General features: G+C 37.3%; 1 protein-coding gene across 1 annotated transcript in view; it reads right to left on the bottom strand.

Moving 5' to 3' along the window:
- Positions 1-51: 51 nt before the first annotated feature.
- The window catches only part of LOC107708660 (regulating synaptic membrane exocytosis protein 1-like), a 32,906-nt gene continuing 10,071 nt past the window's right edge, over positions 52-22,886 (bottom strand). The window contains exons 2-8 of the mRNA XM_016512955.1: positions 19,692-19,905; positions 6,977-7,245; positions 3,957-4,831; positions 2,506-2,546; positions 2,204-2,314; positions 244-343; positions 52-98 (exon numbers count right to left, since the gene is read on the bottom strand). Coding sequence (XP_016368441.1) covers positions 52-98; positions 244-343; positions 2,204-2,314; positions 2,506-2,546; positions 3,957-4,831; positions 6,977-7,245; positions 19,692-19,905 — 1,657 coding nt within the window. The remainder of the gene's footprint in view (positions 99-243; positions 344-2,203; positions 2,315-2,505; positions 2,547-3,956; positions 4,832-6,976; positions 7,246-19,691; positions 19,906-22,886) is intronic.

Genomic DNA, 22,886 nt, shown 5'->3' with positions numbered 1-22,886 from the left:
TTTCCATTCCACTAAAACACCTCATTGACTGCAAACAAAAAAAGAAACCATTTAGCACTTGGCAGCGTCCTGCATAGACAGACTGACTGAATAATGAGCTGTGAAAAATTACACGTAGATATGCAACCAAAAATATCAACGGAGATCTAGCAGAAGACATCCATAAAGCTAAGGTCAAAATAAAATTTTAAAATACTGCAACTTTCTTACAAAATTTGCCAGTCAAAATTTTATAATTATTACCTGCTCGTAAATGGCCTACAATGTCAGCCAAACTTCCTTTCTTTACTTTGGTGATAAAGGCCCCCAGTCTCCCTGACTCTGTCATTTTTCCACCAACCACCTGGACAGGACAGACGAGTCAAGTCAAGTAAAGTCACCTTTATTTTTATAGCACTCTATACAATAGAGATTGTTTCAAAACAGCTTTATGGTATTAAACAGGAAAGTAACAGAATCAGTGATGCAAATCCAAAATTCTGCCATAAAGCAGCTCTAGCAAGACAAAAGTGTCATTGTTTAGTACAGTTTTGATTCAGATCAGTTCACTAATTAAACCAGTTCAATTCAGCAATAAGAAGCTCTACTGAGAACAGCAGTGTCGTTATTCAGCTCGAGTCATTTCAAGTTTTGTTCTCATCCAATAGCGTCAGTGCTGTCTAAGCAAGCCAGAAGATGACAGTAGCAACGAACCCAAACTCCATCAGGTGAAAGGATGGAGACCAGTTCTCCCCTGGCCTAAGTGAACGAACACGATGACACGGTGAACTATGTTTACTCACAAACTAAGTACTGTTCTTCAGCTTCTTTACAGAGACATTTTGTAGAGCATGGTGCTAGCAACACTAAAATATATAATTTGAAAGCACTGCAAGTCACTTTGGATAAAATGTCTGTCAAATGCATAAATGCAGTAGGATAAAGAAGCATCCATAATTTACTAGGATGACAAAACAAACAAAAAGTATGTCTGATTATTACGAGTATGTCTGATTACTGACTAAAGCAAAACACATTTGTTTTATGGTTTTAGTTGTAGTAAATGCCAAGTTCTGTCATGAAACTCTAAATGGCGCAGGCTGATGCGTCGTTAATGCAAATTGATGATATTATTCACAGTGTTAAACTACTTGGCACAAGCTGATTGGTTCATGTTGCATGCACAGCCAATGAGCTTACTGCTTTACATTTAAATGGCTGGTTAGCACTCACTAGAGCATTTCACAGTGTGCTTTCAGAGTTACTCTGAAACCCTCCACCTTCCCCAGCTCCACCTGTATAGATCTGCTACAGGTTATTATATATGCTATTTGCGCAGCAGCAGTTTGTTTTAAATACTCACAGCACCGTATCGGCGTATATATTGGCAGTAGCAAGTTACTGTACTTGCTTTGCAGCAGCAGCAATAATCTACAACAACATCAATAACCAACAGCAGCAATTCAGCAGCAGCAGCGTAGCAGATCTATTCTGCCAAGACCAAATACATTAACATTGCATAATAATTCCCATGCTAAAATCTTCCAAGAGTTGTCATAATAGAACTATAACAACCCTTGTCATTATTACCTTTATATATCATAACAAGACCAAATAATGACAAGAAAAAGGCATCTAGCGGACCTTTTAAGGTGCAGTCACTTTTAGCATTGCAAAATTTAGCAAATGAAATCCAGTCATTTTAATGGGAATCAGTGCAATGAAGAATTTCGCCTGATGGACTTCTGGAGGCAAAGAAATTCCCCTATGCCAATTTCACTTTGGGTTCAAATTTTTGAACTTTGACCCAAATTTGCAGAACAGACTGAAAGCAAGCCTCTCTTCAGCAGTGACTTCTGTGTGGGTGGAGGTTCATAACTTAGCAATAAAGCAAAACTGAAGCTCCACAATGGACAAGGTCCTCATTCTGGCTACTCAGCCGGTTCTGCATAATATTACACCTCAATTATAAAGAAAAAAGCTGTAAGGAAAGCTGTTATTTAGGGCTGGTTTGTTTGCTAGCTGGCAGAATAGCTTTGGATGTTTATTTAATCATCATTATTCCCATATTATTAACTATATTTTGTCACATCTGGTCCTGCGTTCGCCTGTGAAATTTCAATACAGTAAATGGGACCACACCTTTAGTGTAGTACATCCCTTCAAGTGCAAGACACGGACAAAGATGTGATTAGCTAGTGTAAACTGCCATTGACAAGCTCACCTTCAGACCCAGCAGGGATCCGGCTTCTCGTGGCATGGTGGAGCGCTTACTTAGAGTGATCCGGCCAATCAAATGATCTCCCTCTTTGGATGGCTGCCAGCTCACTGGATGCTGTGAGGAAGCGAACAATGCTTTTTTAGTCCCATTAATGCTGAACACACATTGCTGACATGACATGTATATGTGAACATACAATTCAGTGAGTTCAGCTACAGAAACGCTGTAATCAAACAACTTCTGTTTCTGCTATTATCCATTGCCGGCACTGATACATGACTGCAATATATGATTGAAATACTTACATGCCACACAGTTGGGTCCAGAGGATGACAGTCCCAGTCACCTACAGAATAGAAATTGACATTATGAACACAGTAATTAATCCAAAATAGAGTTGTAGAAGCCTGATGACAGTCGTAATGGAGGACTGTTTTAAAAACTGCATAACTTCTAGATGGAAACCAATTTGTGAAAGTGTTATTTAGTATCACTGACATTTTAATATAGTAATATAGTTTTTGTTAATATTTTACATTAGACGTTACTTTTTTTATTTGTTAGAGTTCTTTAGTTAAATGTCTGTGTAGTTTTTAATAACCTAATAAAAAATGATAAATGAGTTAACAATAGTAACATCTAAACTAACCGGTTTTACTTGAGTCAGAAATTTGAATTAACATCCACCTAATTACATTAATTTATACAACCAAAACTACTTTATATGAGTTAAATCATGTAGAACAACCTCTTTGAAGTAACAATGCAGGTTACCACTTTTTGCAGTGTATATTATCCTAAAAAGGCAAGATTTTAAGACTTTTTAAGGGAATATAAATAACTTGTTATGAGTTAGGGCTGCATGATAATGGTTAACTGATAATGATTATTTTGCTATGAGTTAACAATGGTAACATCTAAACTAACCGGTTTTACTTGAGTCAGAAATTTGAATTACCACCTAATTACATTAATTTATACAACCAAAACTACTTTATATGAGTTAAATCATGTAGAAAAACCTCTTTGAAGTAACAATGCAGGTTACCACTTTTTGCAGAGTATATTCATATTATCCTAAAAAGGCAAGACATAACTTTTTAAGGCAATATGAATAACTTGTTATGAGTTAGGGCTGCATGATAATGGTTAACTGATAATGGTTATTTTGCTCTGCTCAAGAAACATTTCTGATTATTATCAGTGTTGAAAACAGTTGTGCTGCTTCATATTTTTGTGGAGGTGATAGAATAGAAATATAGACTAGAAATTTTGTAACATTATAATTGTCTTCAGTTTTGACCAATATAATGAATTCTTGGTGAATAAAAGTATCAGTTCTTTCAAAAAAAAAAAAAATCTTACTGTCCACAAAATTTTGAATGGCAGTGTATACACTTTATTTGGACTAATATAGAATTAGTTAACTGCACTGTTCATTTGTTTTCAGTATTACATTTAAAAAAATCAACTTTCATAATCAAAGACAGTTTTTCATTTTAGTTTAAAACACCTGCTACTTTAATAACCTTGTGTAATAAAATAGTGTCAGTGCCCATGGCCCAGTGTCCCACACCAAACACACACCATCAATCTGTTTACACTTACTGCTGCCATGATCACTAAAAAATATTCAATTTAAAATACAAATTTTAACTTATCACCACATTTACCGCTGCATTGTGTATTTAAATAAGAGTGTTTAGTGAATTTGTGGCTATTTGACAATAAAATTAGCTACATAAAGATCACCTACCTTTTTCACTAACACTTTCGATCTCCACGTCCTCACAGCTGGTGTATTCAGGCGTGGAGCCGCCCTCTTCTTCCGAGCTACTGATGGACATCTGCCTTTTGTTGAGGCCTCGTTTGGGTCTATAGGCTCTAGGTGGAGGTGGCCGTAATGACTCAGATTGGTCCGAGCTAAGAGAAGAATCTTTACGCATGATTTCTGCAGCCTTTTCCCGCTTAGCCCTGTGAAGAAAAGCTGCGGACCCAGGTTCCAGATGCCCCTTTGGGCCCCAGTCCTGTCCATCCCTGAGGTCTGGGGGCCCAGTAGGGCCCACTTGAGGGCCACCGTGGCCCTGTTTAGCGAGGGATCCTTGTCCCCCAATGCCACCCCCCACGGTCCTGTCCACAGAATAAGCTCGATGGTTTTCTATAAGGGCCTTGCGGTCTTCGTTGTTAGCCACTCGTTGCCTGCTCATGCGATTTCCAGCCGCCTCACCCCCATCTTGCATTAATCCAACTTCGTTGATGGCTAGGTCGCTGTGATGACGCTCCTGACGCATTTTGGACACTTTGGCATGCATACGCATTTCCTGTTCCTCCTTCTGCGGTTTGACAGGGTAGCGTGCGAGGTTCGGGTCACTGCGGTACCGAGTCTGATACTCCTCCTCTCGTCTTTGCCGCTCTCGCTCTTCCTCTTCCTGTCTCCTTCGCCGCTCGGGATGGGTGGGCTCATCTTCGGGATATTCCTGCGAGTGGCCTTTCTCCAATCGTCTGCTGTCACGCTTCTCACCTGGAGCTCGGTCTTCAGAGGCTTGTGATGACAACCGGCCTGGGCCTCGCCTTCTCTCTCCACGTCCCATCACCTTTCCATTCTGCTCGTGCAGGGACACTGGTCTCTTCCTATTATTCAGCAGACAGAAGTGGGAAAGACTTTGAGGTACTGTATAGCATTTGGAATTTCCAAGTGCTGCATCCAATTTGCATTTACAACTGCTACAATAGCAGTTATTTATAATAAATAGCACAACACCTGTTAACCCCTGTGTTTTAAATTGTGGGAATTCAAATCCAAAAAGGATTTAGTTGAATATGCATCTGATAGGAAGACAAGCAACAGACGTCATCTTATAAAGAGATTATAAGGCAGGAGCTGCAGTCCACATACTGCCAGTTGAAAACAGGTCAGGATAAACAGATTTTGTTGAAATGTCCAGCTTAAAATAGAACAAATTGTATGTTGACAGTAGGGATATGTAACACCACATAGGCCTATTTTGAAAATTCAGTTCTGGGAACCCAATGACTAGCTGACTATTCGGTCTTAACAAAGCTCTCTACAATTTGGATTGCTTCACATAACCCTGGAACTACTAAGAATTTGACATGCCACCTTGAAACATGGCAATAAGGTCCAATCAACTAACATTAGTTGTCCCACTTAATATTAGGTGGCCTTAACTACTATGTACTTACATTTGGTAACAATTTGGTAGTATGCACGTATTGAGTACATACATGTTGTACTTATATTTTAAAAATACCTGCATGCAATTACATCTGTAATTAATTTCTGCAATTACATTCATAATTACACTGTTGACCCATCTCTGACATCTTAATCCACCCTTAAACCTACTCATACCACCAAACCTAACCTAACCTAACCTTACCCGTATCCCACCTCAATAGCAGTAAAAGTGTTTTGCAATACAATATGAACTCAATAAGTACACTGTATTTATTTTTTGATGCAAGTACATGCAAAAGAAGAAAAAAAACGACTTTATTCAACAATTCGTCTCCTCCGCATCACCATGGTGCCATTTTGGAGAGTAGCTTTGTAAAATGACGGTTGAACCCCTGATGTCATATGGATTATTTTACAGATCTCCTTGCTCTCAGATTCCATCAAAAATATCTTAATTTGTGTTCCGAAGATGAACGAAGGTCTTACGGGTTTGAAACTACATGAGGGTGAGTAATTAATGACAGAATTTTCATTTTTGGGTGAACTATCCCTTTAAGGCCACCTAATATAAAGTGGGACCACATTAGTTAATGCATTTGGTATGAACTAACAACAAACCACAACAATTGACAATATAACACATTTTGAAGCATTTATAATTCTGAGCTAATCTTAATAAATATACTATTGTTCATTGTTAATTCATGTTTGTTCATAATACAATTAAATATAAATTTAGATATTATTCGCTCTTTGAAATTAGCTATTTTTGGCCATTCATTCAAAGTTCACACAACCATGCATTCTTCAAAAACTACAATGACACTGTAAAAGTAATCTGTATGAATCTATAAAGAAGCTCAAATGTGCTTGCTCGACAAGAATTTGGGGGGTTGCTGTTGTGTCATACAAACATGTTTGAGCTTCTTGTGCGTCAAGCAAAAACGGTTTGTTTATTGTATTTGATGTGTCTGATGTCCACGTTGATGACCAGTGTTTAAATGTTAGTAAAAGCCTTAATTAAATCTATTAATCATATAAAGCAATTATGTCGGTTAAATCTTCAATTGTGTTCCAAAGATAAACAAAACTCAAAGAGGTTTGGAATGACACAAGGGTGAATAAATGATGACAGAATTTTCATTTTGGAGTGAAATTTAACTTTAATTTATACACTTTAAAGTGGTAAAAATGTACTATTAGTGTATGTGAATTAAAAATGAAATTGTCCATTGTTAGTTCATTAATACCTAACTAATATTAAGAAATTGAACCTTACTGTTAAGTGGAATATGGATACAAATCAGATGTGAATCATGTAAGGCTGCAGGGATGGTCATTTTATTGTGGTTTTACCCTGCAGCAATACAAAATAAATAAAAAATATATCCTAGTTGATCTCACCCAAAACGCAACAAGACAACCTTTATGACCCATCCTTAGTTGACACAATATACAAAAGCTTATTTCAGTTGCCACCCATAAATATGCACCTCTGCATTGCATACTTTGCAGGCTTTGAGAAATATAACTTAGGACTGGCATGTGTATAAATTGTGTAATGTTTTTTGGCCTACTTGACTCGTGGTGGTTCACTGCGGGAGCGTGAAGCGAGCATCGTATCTGCTCCCTTGGTGGGGTCACCAGCACCAGCTCTGTGTGGCAGAGTGTCGTTAGCAACCGGAGCCTGTGATCTGGAGCGCAACTTCCTGTCCTTCTCCAACTCAGGGACACTGAGGGGAGCGCCCACACTAAGAGGCCTCCCCCCAGGCCCTGATGAAAACCATTCTCCTGATTTAGTTAGGATTTCCTGCTGTTTCCTGCACAGGTTACATACCCACATCACCTGCATAGACAAATACAAGTGTTTAAGGCAGGCAGAGATTGATGATCATTGTAAATGATCAAGATTACAGAATCGCTAATATATTGGTATTCAGAATACTTGAATTACATTGTTTTACAGTATTTAAAAAATACATTTAGAATAAGACAGAGAGACAGACAGACATATATAAACATAAAATGCATACAATACAGTGCATCCACACACTATCAAACATTGTGCATTCGTTAACTATATTTAGCTAATATCATTTTAATCTAGCAAGGAATATGAACTGACAATGTTGAGCAGGTATAAATATGAGCTACAATATTACGTAATCAAGTCAACCACTCTAAATCAAGTTCTATAAGGTACAAAAGAGGCTATTTTCAAGTCAGCCAATCTACTCCTTCACAGTTTCCTACACCTGCTGGATTGCACTAATTGCTGTTGGCAGCTATATTTTGAAAAGTCATTCAAAGGTTGTAGATCACAGTACAAGCCTTGAAAGTTGATGGTACCTAAAACCCCCATAAATAGATTGAAAAGCACAGTTTTCAACTTAGTTCTTATTGAAACAGGAAGTTGGGATGAAAAGATATTTACAAACATAATCTGAAAGCTAAAAAGCTTGAAAGCTCTGAATTTATGGCATCTTTAATGACCTGAAAGATTGTGCAATTTAATAACTGGAGGTCTACTAAGAGCACAAATGAAGAGAATCAAGAAAAGAAAACTGTCATCGTGTCATTTCAAATTCATAACATAAGACTTCTGTTCATTTTTGGGACACGACTGAAGAGATATTTTTAATATTCTCTCATTTTTTGTATCCACTGAAAGTCCATGCTACCAAAACTTTTACACATTAAAAAGTATTGAGCAACGCACATAGCTCATTAAATATGGCAACCATATTTGCTTGATGTATAAGAACAAACCTCATTGGTTCTTGCGAAACATTTTACATGCTTGCATGACACAAGAGAACTAACTTCACAGGTTTTCATACTGCAAGCAAGCATGTTTCTCCTTACATTTACCATATTTGATGTGCTTGATTTATGTGCATTGCTCAGTTGAAGGCCTAAATTAAACATATTCATCATATAAAACAATTGTGTCTCTTCTGAAAACTTAACACTGTGGACTTTCAGTGGACAAACAGAAATCTGTCAGGTTTCAATAAAAATATCTCAATTTATGTTTCGAAGATGAACAAAAGTCTTATGGGTTTGGTGAGTAAACTAATACTCACCAATATATCATCAGATCATCTTGCAAGTCTTTGGCAGTAAATTGAGGGGTTTTCTCAGTTGCTCTGATCAAGCATTTTAGTCCCCATGATGATTGTATGCTTTTTCTTCAATGCCCTCAAAGGTTTTCTGGTACAACACATTTTAAATGAATAAAGCTGCCAACTTTGTCTCTAGAAACTTTTAGTGTCTTTCAGTCCATAGACTTTCTCATGTAACAAACATGTTTCTTCTCTATAGCTTTTGTGAGAGCTCTTTTGACTTGGCCATATTTGCTACTCAACTTTAGCAAATGCATGGCGTTTATGTATCTTACAACTTAAGCTAATTCAGTTTTGTTATAGAGTTTCCAAATACTAAATTGTGTTTTAACACAACTTTGTACCATACCACAGAAATAAGTGATTTGTAAACAGCAATGTTGAATAAGTTTGACATTACAAAATAAATAAATGAATAAATAAATCCTATAACTCATTATCAATAAGATTAACATTATCACTTTTAATATGCTACTAAACGGTTATAGATGTAATAAAAAACTCAGAAAAGAACCTTTAGAAAAGCTTACATTTGAACATTATAACAATATATCAGGATTTGAATAATTTTCATTGCATGTGTGTATTTTTGAATAGGAAGTAACAGAAATCAGAAACAATACATTAAACCTTATTGTAAAATGTTTCCAAAACTGCAATGCTCCTACAATAGCACAAGGTGCTAGAATATGGAGCAAGGAGTGACACAACAGCCAAAAAGACACATATGGCTGTAGATGGTATCATTACCATGGTTTTACTGTGCATCTGTTCACATGCTAATTAAACACCACTGCTAGAATACCAATACTAAACAAATATAAACAAGAAAAAATCTAATTAAATTAAAAGTATATTGTTACAATGGAGGTTAACTATCTTCTGAATAAGAAGTAACAGAAATCAGCCATCCTTTTTCTTCATCTGGCTAGATTTTTGCATTGCAAATGCACAAGTTATTATATCATCAGCCTCATATTTGTCAATCTGCTTCCTCCCATATCTTTCCTTTTCCCCAATGAAGCCCTATTATTGAGCCCTGTAATGGTTCATTCCTGAGATGGACGGCTGAGGCTGCCTAAAATACCTCCGCCGACACCATATTTCTTCACTTCCTCTACCCATATTTCTCTCACCCTCTCTCTTACACTCTCTCTTTTTTTAGCTAGCCAGCTAGACAGGCCTGGTCTGACATGATTAGCGGGAATGCTAAATCAAATGAACAGCTCTCGCCTTGACAACAAGTTCACGGCTTTAAAAGCACAGAGGTCCAATCTATTGATCTAGAGTTAGGCTCTTAAAGCACCCTTAGAATGACAGTAAATCCACTCCTATTGTAATACATGAAGGCTGTCTTGGCGGCAGGAAACATTTGGTCAAGAAGGACCTTATTTTTTTACTGATCTCAGTGATTCTACAAGGAAGCCAAAGGTCTGTGCGATACAGAACTGTGTAGATCATATGCACACCCTGCAACCAACACTGCATGTATTATCGATCAGATGAATGGTGTGAGAACGGAAAAGCAGACATCCCCCGAAAAGCCTGTAACATTAGTCATCTTTAGCGCCTGATGATCAGTCGCAAATGGGTTATGAAAGCAAGAGCTTATATGATGCACAAAAACAGTATATTTCGCAACAGATGCAGCTAAAAATGCCTCATAGTTCTGCAATGTTACGACAGATGCTAGATATTTCATACAGGAATCAAATGATTGACTTCTAATGGTGACAAACTAACTGTTTCATGCTACTCACATGGTGGCGTCCTCCTAGATAATGGATCCCCTCTCACAGGGTCAACCTTCAACTCCATGAACATCCAGAATCATTTTTTTTGAAGAATCGCCAGTGCGAGATACCTTTCCGACAAATGCGTCGCATTTCGGTGTTGACCTGATGTTAAAGAGGACAGAGGCTGTTCTAGGACGGGATGGATATGAGGGAGAGTGAGAGAGAAGGGACGAGAGAGCATCATGGCCTGATTGGATCCAGTTGGCACAGCTCCAGCGTAATCTGAGGTAAATCAGATGTGCAGAGGCCCACAGCTGTCAGCCAGCCAGAGAAACACTCTCAGGAAGGATTAGCAATCCTGCTAATCCCACAGCGCTATTGCTAGCCCTTCCCATTATTCAATCCAGTGAGGAGACAATGCTGCCCGCACTCTTCCCCTCAGAGCCACTGGGAAAATACCACTGCAACACTGATCTTGAAAAGATGGACCACAGACCTTTAGTCTGTCTCAATGGAAAAATACGACAAGTTTTTATTGATAATCAGAAAGTAATTCACACATATAGGTGAAAACTGGTATTGCCGATCATGTTTAGATGGGTTTGAGTAGGAACTGAGAAAATCAACACCTAATAATTTTGAATATGCTTCGTAAAAGACGCAGATGGCTAGATGGCAAGATTACTCATCACTAATTTTGTGCAGTCGAGGATGGGTAAAATAATCCAAGGCTTTAATCCTTGAATTAGATCAAATTCGAGCCGTACACACAATGGAGGATTCACTTTCATCTCTGATTAATTTTTTTTTTCTCCAAAGGCCAGTTCACAACAATATCCAGGGCAGCTAAAGCCATTAAAGCTTCTCATCTTGCAAAGGCTTGATTCTAGAGCTCCTCTCCCAACTAGAGAACTGAAGAGAAAAGGGAAATAAAACATTTTAAAATGTAGGCCACTAAGACCTGGCCATTGTTATGAGACAGAGAGAGAGAGAGAGAGAGAGAAAGAGAGAGATTACATCTGAGAGAGGGTAGGAACAGTGGTTTCACTGCATTCCTGAATAGCATGAATAGGATTTTCTTGTGCAGGGAGATCACTAGTAACTAAGTATCAGAATACCCCATAAAAATCAGACAGTAAACAAGTTTAATTTAATTTAACTGCAGACCTGTGGTCAGCACAAATGGAATGAGAGAGACGGAAGAGGAACGTTGTGTATGTGTGTGTGTGTGTGTGTGTGTGTGTGTGCGTGTGTGTACATTTATTAGTGCTGGGCGGTATACCAGTTCATACCGAACACCGGTGTTTATTTTTGTTATGATATTAATTTTTAAAATACCGCAATACCGGTGTATGTCGCTTAAACAACGTTCGGAACACGACACTGTTTGAAAGGGGTCCCTTTTCACTGTTGCACTGTGGTGAGGGAACAGCTGTATGTGTTACTAAGCGTGAAAGTTCCGAAACTGAAGCTGTAGAACTAATAGAACGTGATGACACAGAAGAACTCATCCACAATATCCACATTGACCGCCACAAATATCCACCGCCCCCTGCCATCAGCTCCCGGGTCTCACACACACCCACAAGCGCGACTTTAGCACTAGATTTAGCAACTTTCAGACCCTTTTAGCTGCTTTTTTCCATGGAATATTCATACTGACAAACTTAGCAAATTTTTTGGATAAACCTTAGCTATGGTTCAGTTGGAAGATTTCGCCAGTGCTGTCCCGCGAACGCGAGTTTTAGTTTGTTACTCAGATGCAGGCAGTGCGCTGCATGAGACAAAAAATTAATATAGCCAAAACAACCGCATAGCATCTTTAGTGTAGATGCATGTTGATTTTATCAGACGATGCTGTGATTATAAATGAGAGTGACTCCTGGTTAACATGTATTAAAAGGGGTCGTGTTTAGTCACTATTTAGTGTGGTATTTTTTGACAATATTCACTCATCATGACAGTAAAATAGGGCATTCTAAGTCAATATACTGCAGCATTTCCTCTCTCAATCAGTAGAAAATATGGTTAACACCTGGTCATGCATGGAAAAAAAATACCGTCATGTACCGTGAAACCTGTATAATTTTGAAAAATACTGTGATATAAATTGTTGGTCATACCGCCCTGCACTAACATTTATATGGGTGTAAATACAATCTCTACTGTTCTCTAGGCATAAGTGGGCCAGCCACCCCCTGCTTTGGTGAATACTGTTCTCCATGGTAACAAAATCAGTGAAAGGAGAGGAGATGTACAGAGGACAGTGTGAGTCTCCAGTACAGAGAGTCATGAATATCACAATTATTTGCCCTTTTTATTTCCTAATGACTAGTTAGAAACTAGGTACTTTTATTTAAAAGTCAGTAACATTATGTTACAGTTGTGTAGTTTTATTAAATCAGTTCAAACTGTTCATGTCAGTGAATTTAAAAGTAGTACAAAATTATGCTATAGTTAAGTTTGATTTATTTGTGTGAATCAGTACAAACTAACTATGTCAATGATGAGTCTGATTCAATAGCAGTTATACCTCAAAAAATCACTTTTGTGGGGTTTTTCATATATTAAAAAGTTTTTTAAAAAGTCTAATAAAACTTGCAATTATGGGAATTTTTAAAAAGTCTCTTATTTAAATGTACATAAACTCTAATTAAAAAATTAAAAGCTTTGAGTCAGTAAATTATAAAAAAAAGGATTTTTCATATATTAAAAGTATTAGTAAAACTATATACAGACAAATATGGCTCATAAAACATGCGAGTTGTTGTGAGTTGAGCATGTTAATTTTAATAGTGTTTCTTATTTAAACATCAGTAGAAAAACATTCTTGATAAGAATAATTAATTATATTATCCATCAAAAATATTCAATGACGTCCTTATGCTGCCTCTTACATATATTAAATAGTAAATAGACAAAAATGGCTAATAAAACTTGGAAGTATGAGCATGTTAAGATATTTTAATGTTCTTTCTTATGTAAACACTGTTAAGTTTGATTCATTTCTGTAAATCAGTTCAAACGGTTTGTGTCAGTTAATTCAAAACTTGATTCAATTCAATGTCTAATTTGCATTATAGTAATAGTAAAAGTAAAAGTAAAAACATATTAAAAACATATAAAATTTGTGAGCATGAGCAAACTGAGATATTTTAATAGCTTTTCTTATTTAAACTTTAAGTTTGAATTCATTTACGTAAATCAGTGTTTGTGTAAGTGAATTTAGTGATTCATTTGCATCAATCAAAAATGTTCAATGAAATCCTTATGTGGCTTTTTTCATATATTAGTATATACTTATTGATAGATGTTAAAACTTATCCAAGATAGATTTTTGGTTCTATTGCTCAGCCCTAAAAGTGAGCAAATAAAAACATGAATACGTAAATACAATGATATGACTAGCTGTAAAGAACAAAAGCAGTGACATAGGTTTGATACTAAAGAGAAGTGAAGGCAGGTGGGACAGAGAGGAATTAGGCAGTCTACTGCATCTGCAGTGGTCTGGGAAAAAGGACTGGGGCTCAACTGTGCTACTTCAGAAGAAATGGGTTATGAAAAATAACTGCCTTCCTCTCAAAAACTGACAGATCTGCTGACACAGTCTCCACTGCACACCCCAAAGAGAAAACTTGCTCATATATCACACAAACACACACACACACACGCACAGCTTGGATCCAATGAAGCACTCAAGGGAATTTTAATATTAAAGCATACAGACACCTGTGACAGGCTGCTTAGGCTGTCAGTACTAATTTAAAGGGGTCATGTCATGAGAAACCAAATTGTTCCTTGATCTTTAGAAAAACATAATTCCCAATATTTACATTGCCCTATTCTGTTTCAGAAAATATACCATCCTTGCACTAGCTGCCGGCCTGCCGCACATCAATCCACAGAACAGGCTCCTAAAGGACTTTCACATTTGCTTGGCTAGCTCTACTACTGGAGGACTGAAAGGAGGAATAGCATGTGCGCACATCAGCATTTGTGCACGCCGTGTAAACAGAACAGGGATAAATAGAGTCCCTAGCTTGCTGCTGGTCAGAAGGGAGGTGTTTCACTGGTAAATAAAACTCATTCCTTTCCCTAACAACATGGCTAACGGCTAAGCTAAGCAGTTTTTGCGCTAAAAGGCTTTTAGGAAGAGATTGCTTCTCTATCTTGTTAGCGAGCCACAAGCATGTTTCTCGTGAATCATCTTTGCATTAGCTTTCCAAAACATTTCCGCTAGCGAGTAATTTTAGCATACTGTATGCAGTTCAGGTACAGGCTAAATGCTAAGTCCAATCTGCTCTGTGATTAATCACATCTTGATGATAAAAAATGGGTTAAAGTCCACAGTATACTTTAGTTTTTCACACGTACATGCTTGGGTATGTATACAGTGCGCATTATGAAAATTTAATCTTCAGCATACACTGTACAAAAATGATTTTTCTAAGTTGTAAACAAAGCAGATTATGTTAGTATGTTTTACAAGAAAATACTATTTCAGTCTATCTACTTTAATATTTCATGTTTCATTACATGTGTTAATTGAATTTTCTTTGTAATTATCTATGATATTTTCTAGAACTTTCTGAGTGAAAATTGTTTGGAAGTCAATCCTACACCCTTTTTCAGTGTTGTACGTGTATAAATGGCTTGTTTTATTATAAATGTGCTTACATCAATCATTCATTTTTTGTGAGACCGCAACAGCTGAGTGCAAAATTTTTTTATATATGATAAGTGTACAAGTACAAAACGAAGCATACTTTGGGCTTACTGTTGGAAAGACTCTGCCTATATGAAAGCTGAGCTCTTTAGCAAATTGATTAATTGCAACCACACACCACATTCAGAGATATATATGCTAAAAAAGCAAGAAAGGAAGTATATTTGTATTTTAGCAGCATAAACTCAACACCGTTACCAGTCATTCAGAAAGAGACAACAAGCACAAACACAGCAGTAAACACAGACACCTGACAGGAAACACATCACACACATAAAAACGCACAAGTCGCAAGTGCCCACTGGAGTGCAGGGTAAGTATTTTTCTCTGAGTGCTTTCATCAATACTAACAAAGTGAATTGCGACTATAACATTACGTGCTAAAACCTTGAACTTTCACCCCCTGGCATGCCTATTGCAGTCCCAGGGCACAAGCAGGTGCAGTGAACATGCACAGATAAGCATTCTCTCATCACTGGTAGCACTTTAAGTGAAAGGGAATCCATTCCATGTTCGGAACATCACTGCTGAAAATCATATAAGCGCAGCTTACATAATGATTACGTTAAACCCATTTGACTAAAGAGCAACCAGTTGTGAGACATCAATATTCCAACAAATCCAAATACCCTATTCCCCTAACCCCCTTGCTGTGGCAACGACTTCGGCATCCCTGGCGGTAGCAACAAGGAAGGGAGGGGGATGGGGTTCAGCCAACACATGCTAGATTAGCTGGCTCTCATGAGGAAAGAATTGGTGTTGCCCATGCAGAATCTACAATACTCAGAATGTCTTACCCTGTCTTTCCCTATGAGACACTTTGCATGAACAGAAGACAAATAATGGGCGCAATATTAGTCAAATTTTGTTTGTGCTCAATATAGCAGAAAAAAAATCAACTGAATTTTACAACACAATGCCAGTACACTGTAAATAATGTTTGGAACAGTTGTAAAAATGTTACAATAAAAACCTTGTAATAGCTTAACTGTACGTTATCCTACCATATACCGCAAAATATTATCAAATTTATATTTTTGCAAGTATGAAGTATGAATTACTGAAAAGGACATCCCAGATGTCTATGCATGACACATCACACATGGTTATATTTTATTTAACCCTCGTGTTGTGTTTTGGTCATTTAGACCCAAGGAGGGATTTTGACCCATTTGAGGATTTTATTTTTTCATGAAGACGCTAATGTTATCACATTGGACAAAACATTACAGACTTTGCTCCCACAGGGTATAATGACTTCCAAAAAAAAAAAAGTTAATATTTTTTTGTTTTCCCGTCTTGTTACACTTGTGGTGTTCCCAGTCAAAAATGACCAACCTACAAAAAATTGCTTATATATCTCTTGCTACAGTATATTATGCTATATTAATCACCAAATCTTGGATTAAATCTTTTCATCAACTTGTTTTCTTTCAGTTAGTGCAGGTTTTGTATATCTTTTTGTAACTGATTGATCATTAGCTTCAATAATCTGAGCTTATGTAACTTTGAGTGAAAAGTTTCACTTTTTGAGTGGAAAAAGTATTATTTGTGGATAATTTTGACAATGTTCACTCAAAAACTGAGGTGCATAAGAGGGGCCAAGATTTGGTAATAATAATATAGCATAATGAGAAATTTACAAGCAATTTTTCTGTAGACCAGTCTTTTTTTTTATCAAATTAGGTAAAAAAATTAAATAAAATCAGTGCAGCACAAAAGTTAAATTGTTTCTTCTTGTATTTGTTATCAGTATTGTACATCATGTTATATTTTGTTGCATATTCTGTTATTAGGTTAACATTTTTGCATTGTTAGTGTTATGTGTATTATCCTGCTAGTGTTTTGTTTTTGTGTATAACCCTGTGCACTGTCTATAGTCCACTTACGACAAACTCTGAGTCATGATGATTCATCAGGCTTTCTATTGTACCACCTGTATTACTAATTTGGTGGTTTTCAGTACATTTTAAGATAGTTCAAGTAGCTATATTAACATTATATCACTGTTATAAGTTGTAAAACATACAGGCACCAATATGGAAAGGAGGAGGGTTGGAGGGGGAAGAGAAAAAGTGTGAAATTAAAATTGAAAATAAATGGTGAGAAATGGAAAGAAAGAGTGTGTGAAAAAGAGATGGGGAGAGGGAAGAGTGGGAGGGAAAAGTGTTAGTGAAGCAACCGAGTTTTCTCTTGTGCGTCAAAACAGACATATGCATAGAGAGTGACAAGGGCAATCAAAGATGCTTTAATAATTATAATTTTAAATCATGTTTAATACATGTAATGCTGAACTGTGGGTGATCAAAGGTTTGTTTTCTAATCTATACATAACAGCAGGCATGTCCAGCAATGGTCATGTATGGCTCTCTGGTAGAGATGAAATGTGAGAACAGAACTGACACCTCTAGACATGTTCTCCACTCATACCCAAATGAGAGCATCACAAAACGCAGATGAGGGGTCCAAGCAGCCTCACAGGATGCTTGTTCAACACCGTGAGGCCTCGCTGAATCTGTGCCTGTGCATCATATTTCTTAGACACATTGTGTTTGATTTAGGAGGTCTGTACATGACTTTGTCTCTGTAATGCCCCCAACAGGGAAACACAAGAACTACAGCTGTGCTCTGTTGCAGCCTTGGCCTTTCAAGGTATTGATTGATCCTGGGTGCTGGCAAGGGGAATTTGACACCAATTGATCTTTACAGTGAGAATTATCAGAAGTAAAAAAAAAAAAAAACTCTCAGGAGAAAATCTTAATCTTGACCATTAAGAGGATATGACCTTTTTGATTAGCATAAAAGCAGGTCTGAGTGATCAAGGCAGGGGCAGGAACCCTTGACAGGATGGTAAGCACATAAAAACTCTGGCATACACTCTTACAGATAATCTACCTCTGTTTGTAATGCACACATATACAGTAAAATACAGTAAAATGTAGTTTAAGAATTATGAATACAGCAATATGGAAATTCCGGGTAATTATTTTCATTTAATGGCTGGTAACTGATATATACTTATGTTAAGTGAATTTGGGCATTTAGGCATCACAGCATGTACACTTTTAAATTAAAGGTTCTTTATTGCCATTGATGGTTCCATGAAGAACCTTTAAGATACATGGAATCTTTCTATTCCACAAAATGTTCTTATTAGTGGAAAAAAGTTCTTTAGATGATTAATTAAAATGTTCTTCACACTAAGAAAAGAACGGTTCGTTTAAGAACTGATTACTGAAAGGTTCTTTGGGGAACTAAAAATGGTTCTTCTGCATCGCTGCCAAAACAATGTTTTGGAGTTTTTACGTTTAGGAATGTTTAATTTTCCTTGAAACTTGTTCTGAAAAATACTGTTTGAATAAGAAAATAAGTCCTCATAATAACAGAGGAGGTTCAGAGTTATAAATCAAGTTAACATGTCTGGTCTGAAACTGAATTTACTATGCCTTTAAAAACATTAATAAAGATTGTTGTACTTTTTCATGAAAATCAACTCATTTTTATGTACAAACGCATGTTATATGTGCACACCAAATCACTCTATCATGCTTGTAAAAATGTTAAAGTTTGGCATATTATTTTTCTATATCTTCAAAAGGATAGTTCAACTAAAAATTAAAATTCTGTCATCAATTACTCACCCTCATGTAGTTCCAAACTCATAAGAGTTTTTATAAGTATATAATGATAAATAAAACAAAATATATTTTACGATAAACAATATTTTTATTAAATCAGAGATTTCTGTCCCTCCACTGCAAGTCAGTTCCACCAAAATGTTCACATATTGTCAAGAGTATGAGAACTGGAAGCACAGGAATCTCTCAGGTTTCATGAAAAATACTTCATTTGTGTTTAGAAAATCTTATGGATTTGGAACTGCATGAGGATAAGTAATTAATGACAGAATTTTCATATAAAAATTAGTGCTAGATAATGATCTAGATCTTAAAATAGGCAGATACAATTAAGCATCTGATATCAGCTTAAAATCACCAATACAGACCAGTTATTAATATGATACCAATATACTGTGCATCCCTAATGTAAACACCATTATAGGGTTGAGCTGCCATAATATGCTTTATGTCATATTAACAGTAAATACAGAAAACTGCTTTTAGAGTCCCACTGTTACTATTCCTTATTGAAAGTTTTGAAATGGACTAGATGTGACAGTAGGGGACCTCACCCAGCTGGGCAGGACGGAACTAAGGCAGATTGTTCCTCAGCATGCCCAGTGAGATGAGTCCATGTGTCTTTAGAGAGACAGCACGCAAGGATGGGATCCTAAAATAGACCCTCGCAGATTGTGCTGCTGGAAAAGGTCCCACACATTACCCTGCTGGTTCTTAGCAAAGTCAATGAAGATTTCACTCAAAGAAGAGTCTTTATAAAGCTCAGAGGAGCTGTGGGTGGTTTGGACTCGCAGCCCAAATCTGTAGACTTGTGCAGATAGGAGAAACTGAGATTTAACTGTACAGATTCTGGATTTGGACTCTGTAATCGCTCTGATTCGTATGGTTTATACAGATTCAGCAAATTCCACATCAGGGAATCAACCAAACAACCGGTATGTAGTTACAAACAGAAAAGAACACTCAAGCAAGCATAATAAAACAAATTAAATTTTAAAATGAAATGGAACTGACAACATGGAGGGTGAGTGGAAAAAAGCAATGAAAGTCTCTCAGCGGGTTCTTACGTTATTTGAGCGCAGCGACACTCTTCCCCCACAGCGGGCGCAGAACTTGGTCTGGCAGTAGGAACACAGATGCCCACAGCCATCTGCAAACTTGGTCTTACGGCAGATGCCACAAGTAGGTGCATCATCTTTATGGACAGCCTGCTGTCGTTTCGTTTCTGCCCCAATCTTCCTCACCTGCTCCTTATAACTCTCAAACTGCTGGTGCAGTGTCCTGACAGAAAATTAAAGAGGGAGAAAGAAAGAGAGAAAAGGGAAGCAGTTTGTATTGTTAGAAAAACTGTTATCTACAACTAAAACTATTAAAATTGTTATGAAGTATTGCAGACGATCAACTAAAAATTGTATTTTCCAGATAAACATGAATGTATCCTGACAACGTGTATGAACTATAGGGGTGATGGACAGCATTTAGCTCATGTACAACATCATATTATATCCGAAATGTGTCTTATAGTTAGGTGTCTCATCTGAATTGTAACCTAACTCCACTTTGTTTGTCTTCTCCGAATAAAAATAAACTGTTAATGAATTGCCAATGAGGCACTGCTGTCTGCTTTAAAAAGATGGGGCTTCGTTCCAGAAACATTTCTCAAAGGAACATCACATTAGCATAACAGTTCTCTTATAGCATGTGGTTAGCAGCTCTAATGACCACGGTAAAGACATTAAGCCATTTAAAATAGATTCCCCTGAAAAAAAGACACAGCTCATTGTCAATTGTGAATTCATTGCACGCATTTCTTTGTAAAAGTTGCCTCTAACACTATTGGCTGACAGGTAACCAAAAACGTTCATCCTCACCTTCTACCCAATATCCCCCAGTTTTGTTCATCCCCATTAAATGTACTTCGGTTACACTGCAGTAAAAATCATTCTTCATGAAAACAAAACTGCAAAAACAAGTGCAAAGCATCACCTCTGTTTGTGGCGAACAGCCATGATCTGCAATTTTCTTTCAAAATCCCAAACCTGCATAAAACAGTGACTCCAGAATCCACTGAAACTCTCGAATAAAAGCACACTTCCCACGACTTCTGGTCTCCATGACTGTAAATGCTAGCGTTCTCTCTTGCTTGACCACATTTGCAGTTTCCCGTTTGGAATCAGACAGCAGACTGCAGTCCCAGGTATCTGGATGGAGGTTGTGACTTTGGGGAGTCTTGGCCAGTGATGCTATATTACGCAGTCAGGATGAAGCGTTACGTGGGAAGTCGAAGGCGTGGCGACAAGGATGAATCATTGGCAGAGGAATCAAAGAAAAGAAAAGTGACCTCTTTAAGGTTATGAGTGGATGTGCTTAAGGAGATTTATGGACATTTTATGTGCATTTATACACACATATTGAATCAGGTTTGGCAAACAGATCTTCTAAACGAGACAAAAATGTGTATGAATTTCCAGAAGAATGAAGATTACAAACATGAAGTCATTTTTCAGGAAAGTAATACAACCACTTATGGGTAAACTTCTTTAAGTTTACTAGAGTTACATTTGAAGACGTTGACCTCTGAGAATGCTGTTGAGGTGGAGAGAGTTGAGTCTTTTGGGTCAGTGCTCTCAGCTGGGAATAGCTGTCATGGTAGCAAGGGACCAGGTCTCCAGCCATCATGGAAACACAAGTAAGCCAGCTCTACACCTCTTAAAGGAACAGTTCACCTAATAATGGAAATTCTGTCATCGTTTACTCACCCTCGTGTCACTGTCATTTCAAACCCTTATAGCCTTCTTCCGTAAAATATACAGAATATAATCTATCTATCTATCTATCTATAGTGCCGTGAATAGGTTTTTGCCCCCTTCCTTTTTTTTTGCATATTTGTCACACTTAAAAGATTCATATCATCAAACAAATTTTAATATTACACAAAGATAATGCAAGTAAATACAAAATGCAGTTTTTAAATGATGATTTCAATTATTAAGGGAAAAAAGCTGTCCAAACCTACCTGGCCCTACGTGAAAAAATAATTGCCCCCCCCCTATTAAATCATGAAAGAACTGTGATTAACCACATTTTTTTAGAAAGCTGAGTTAAATTTCACTAGCCACACCCAGGCCTGATTACTGCCAGACCTGTTGAATCAAGAAATCACTTAAATAGAATCTGTCTGACAAAGTGAAGCATGCTTAAAGAGCAACACATCATGCCGCGATCTAAAGAAATTTAAGAACAGATGAGCAACAAAATAAAGGCTTATAAAGCCATTTCTAAGACTTTGGGACTCGAACCTCGGTCAGAGCCATTATCCACAAATGGAGAAAACTTGGAACAGTGGTGAACCTTCCCAGGAGTGGCCGGCCTACCAAAATTACTCCAAGAGCGCAACGACGACTCATCCAGGTGGTGATAAAAGAACCCAGAACATCATCTAAAGAACTGCAGGCCTCACTTGCCTCAGTTAAGGTCAGTGTTCATGATTCAACAATAAGAAAGAGACTGGGCAAAAACGGCATCCATGGGAGAGGTCAGAGGCAAAATCCATTGCTGACCAAAAAGAACACAATTTGCCAAAAAATATCTTGATTATCACCAAGACTGTGGACTGATGCGACAAAAGTTGAACATTTTGGAAGGTGTGTGTCCCGTTACATCCAGCGTAAAACCAACACAGCATTTCATAAAAAGAACATCATAGCAACAGTCAAACATGGTGGTGGTAGTGTGATGGTCTGGGGCTGCTTTGCAGCTTCAGGACCTGGACGACTTGCCATAATTGATGGAACCATGAATTCTGCACTCTATCAGAAAATCCTGAAGGAGAATATCCGGCCGTCAGTTTGTGACCTCAAGCTCAAGCGCACTTGGGTTATGCAGGAGGACGATGATCCCAAACACACCAGCAAGTCCACCTCCACAGCGATGTGAAAGACTCATTGCCAGTTAATGCAAACGCTTGATTGCAGTTGTTGCTGCAAAGGGTGGCACAACCAGTTATTAGATTTAGGGGGCAATTACTTTTTCACGTAGTGCCAGGCAGGTTTGGACAGCTTTTTCCCCTTAACAAATGAAATCATTATTTCAAAACTGCCTTTTGTATTTACTCGGGTTATTTCTGTGTAATATTAAAATTAGTTTGATCTGAATCTCTTAAGCGTAACAAATACGCAAAAAATAAAAAAACAGGAAGGGGGCAAAAACCTTTTCACGGCACTGTAGATAGATGATAGATAGATAGATAGATAGATAGATAG

Source organism: Sinocyclocheilus rhinocerous, unplaced genomic scaffold (assembly GCF_001515625.1).
Source record: "Sinocyclocheilus rhinocerous isolate Xijiao unplaced genomic scaffold, SAMN03320098_v1.1 scaffold236, whole genome shotgun sequence".
NCBI lineage: Eukaryota > Metazoa > Chordata > Actinopteri > Cypriniformes > Cyprinidae > Sinocyclocheilus > Sinocyclocheilus rhinocerous.
Note: the sequence above shows the minus strand (reverse complement) of the source record. Positions and strands in the feature narration are given on the sequence as shown.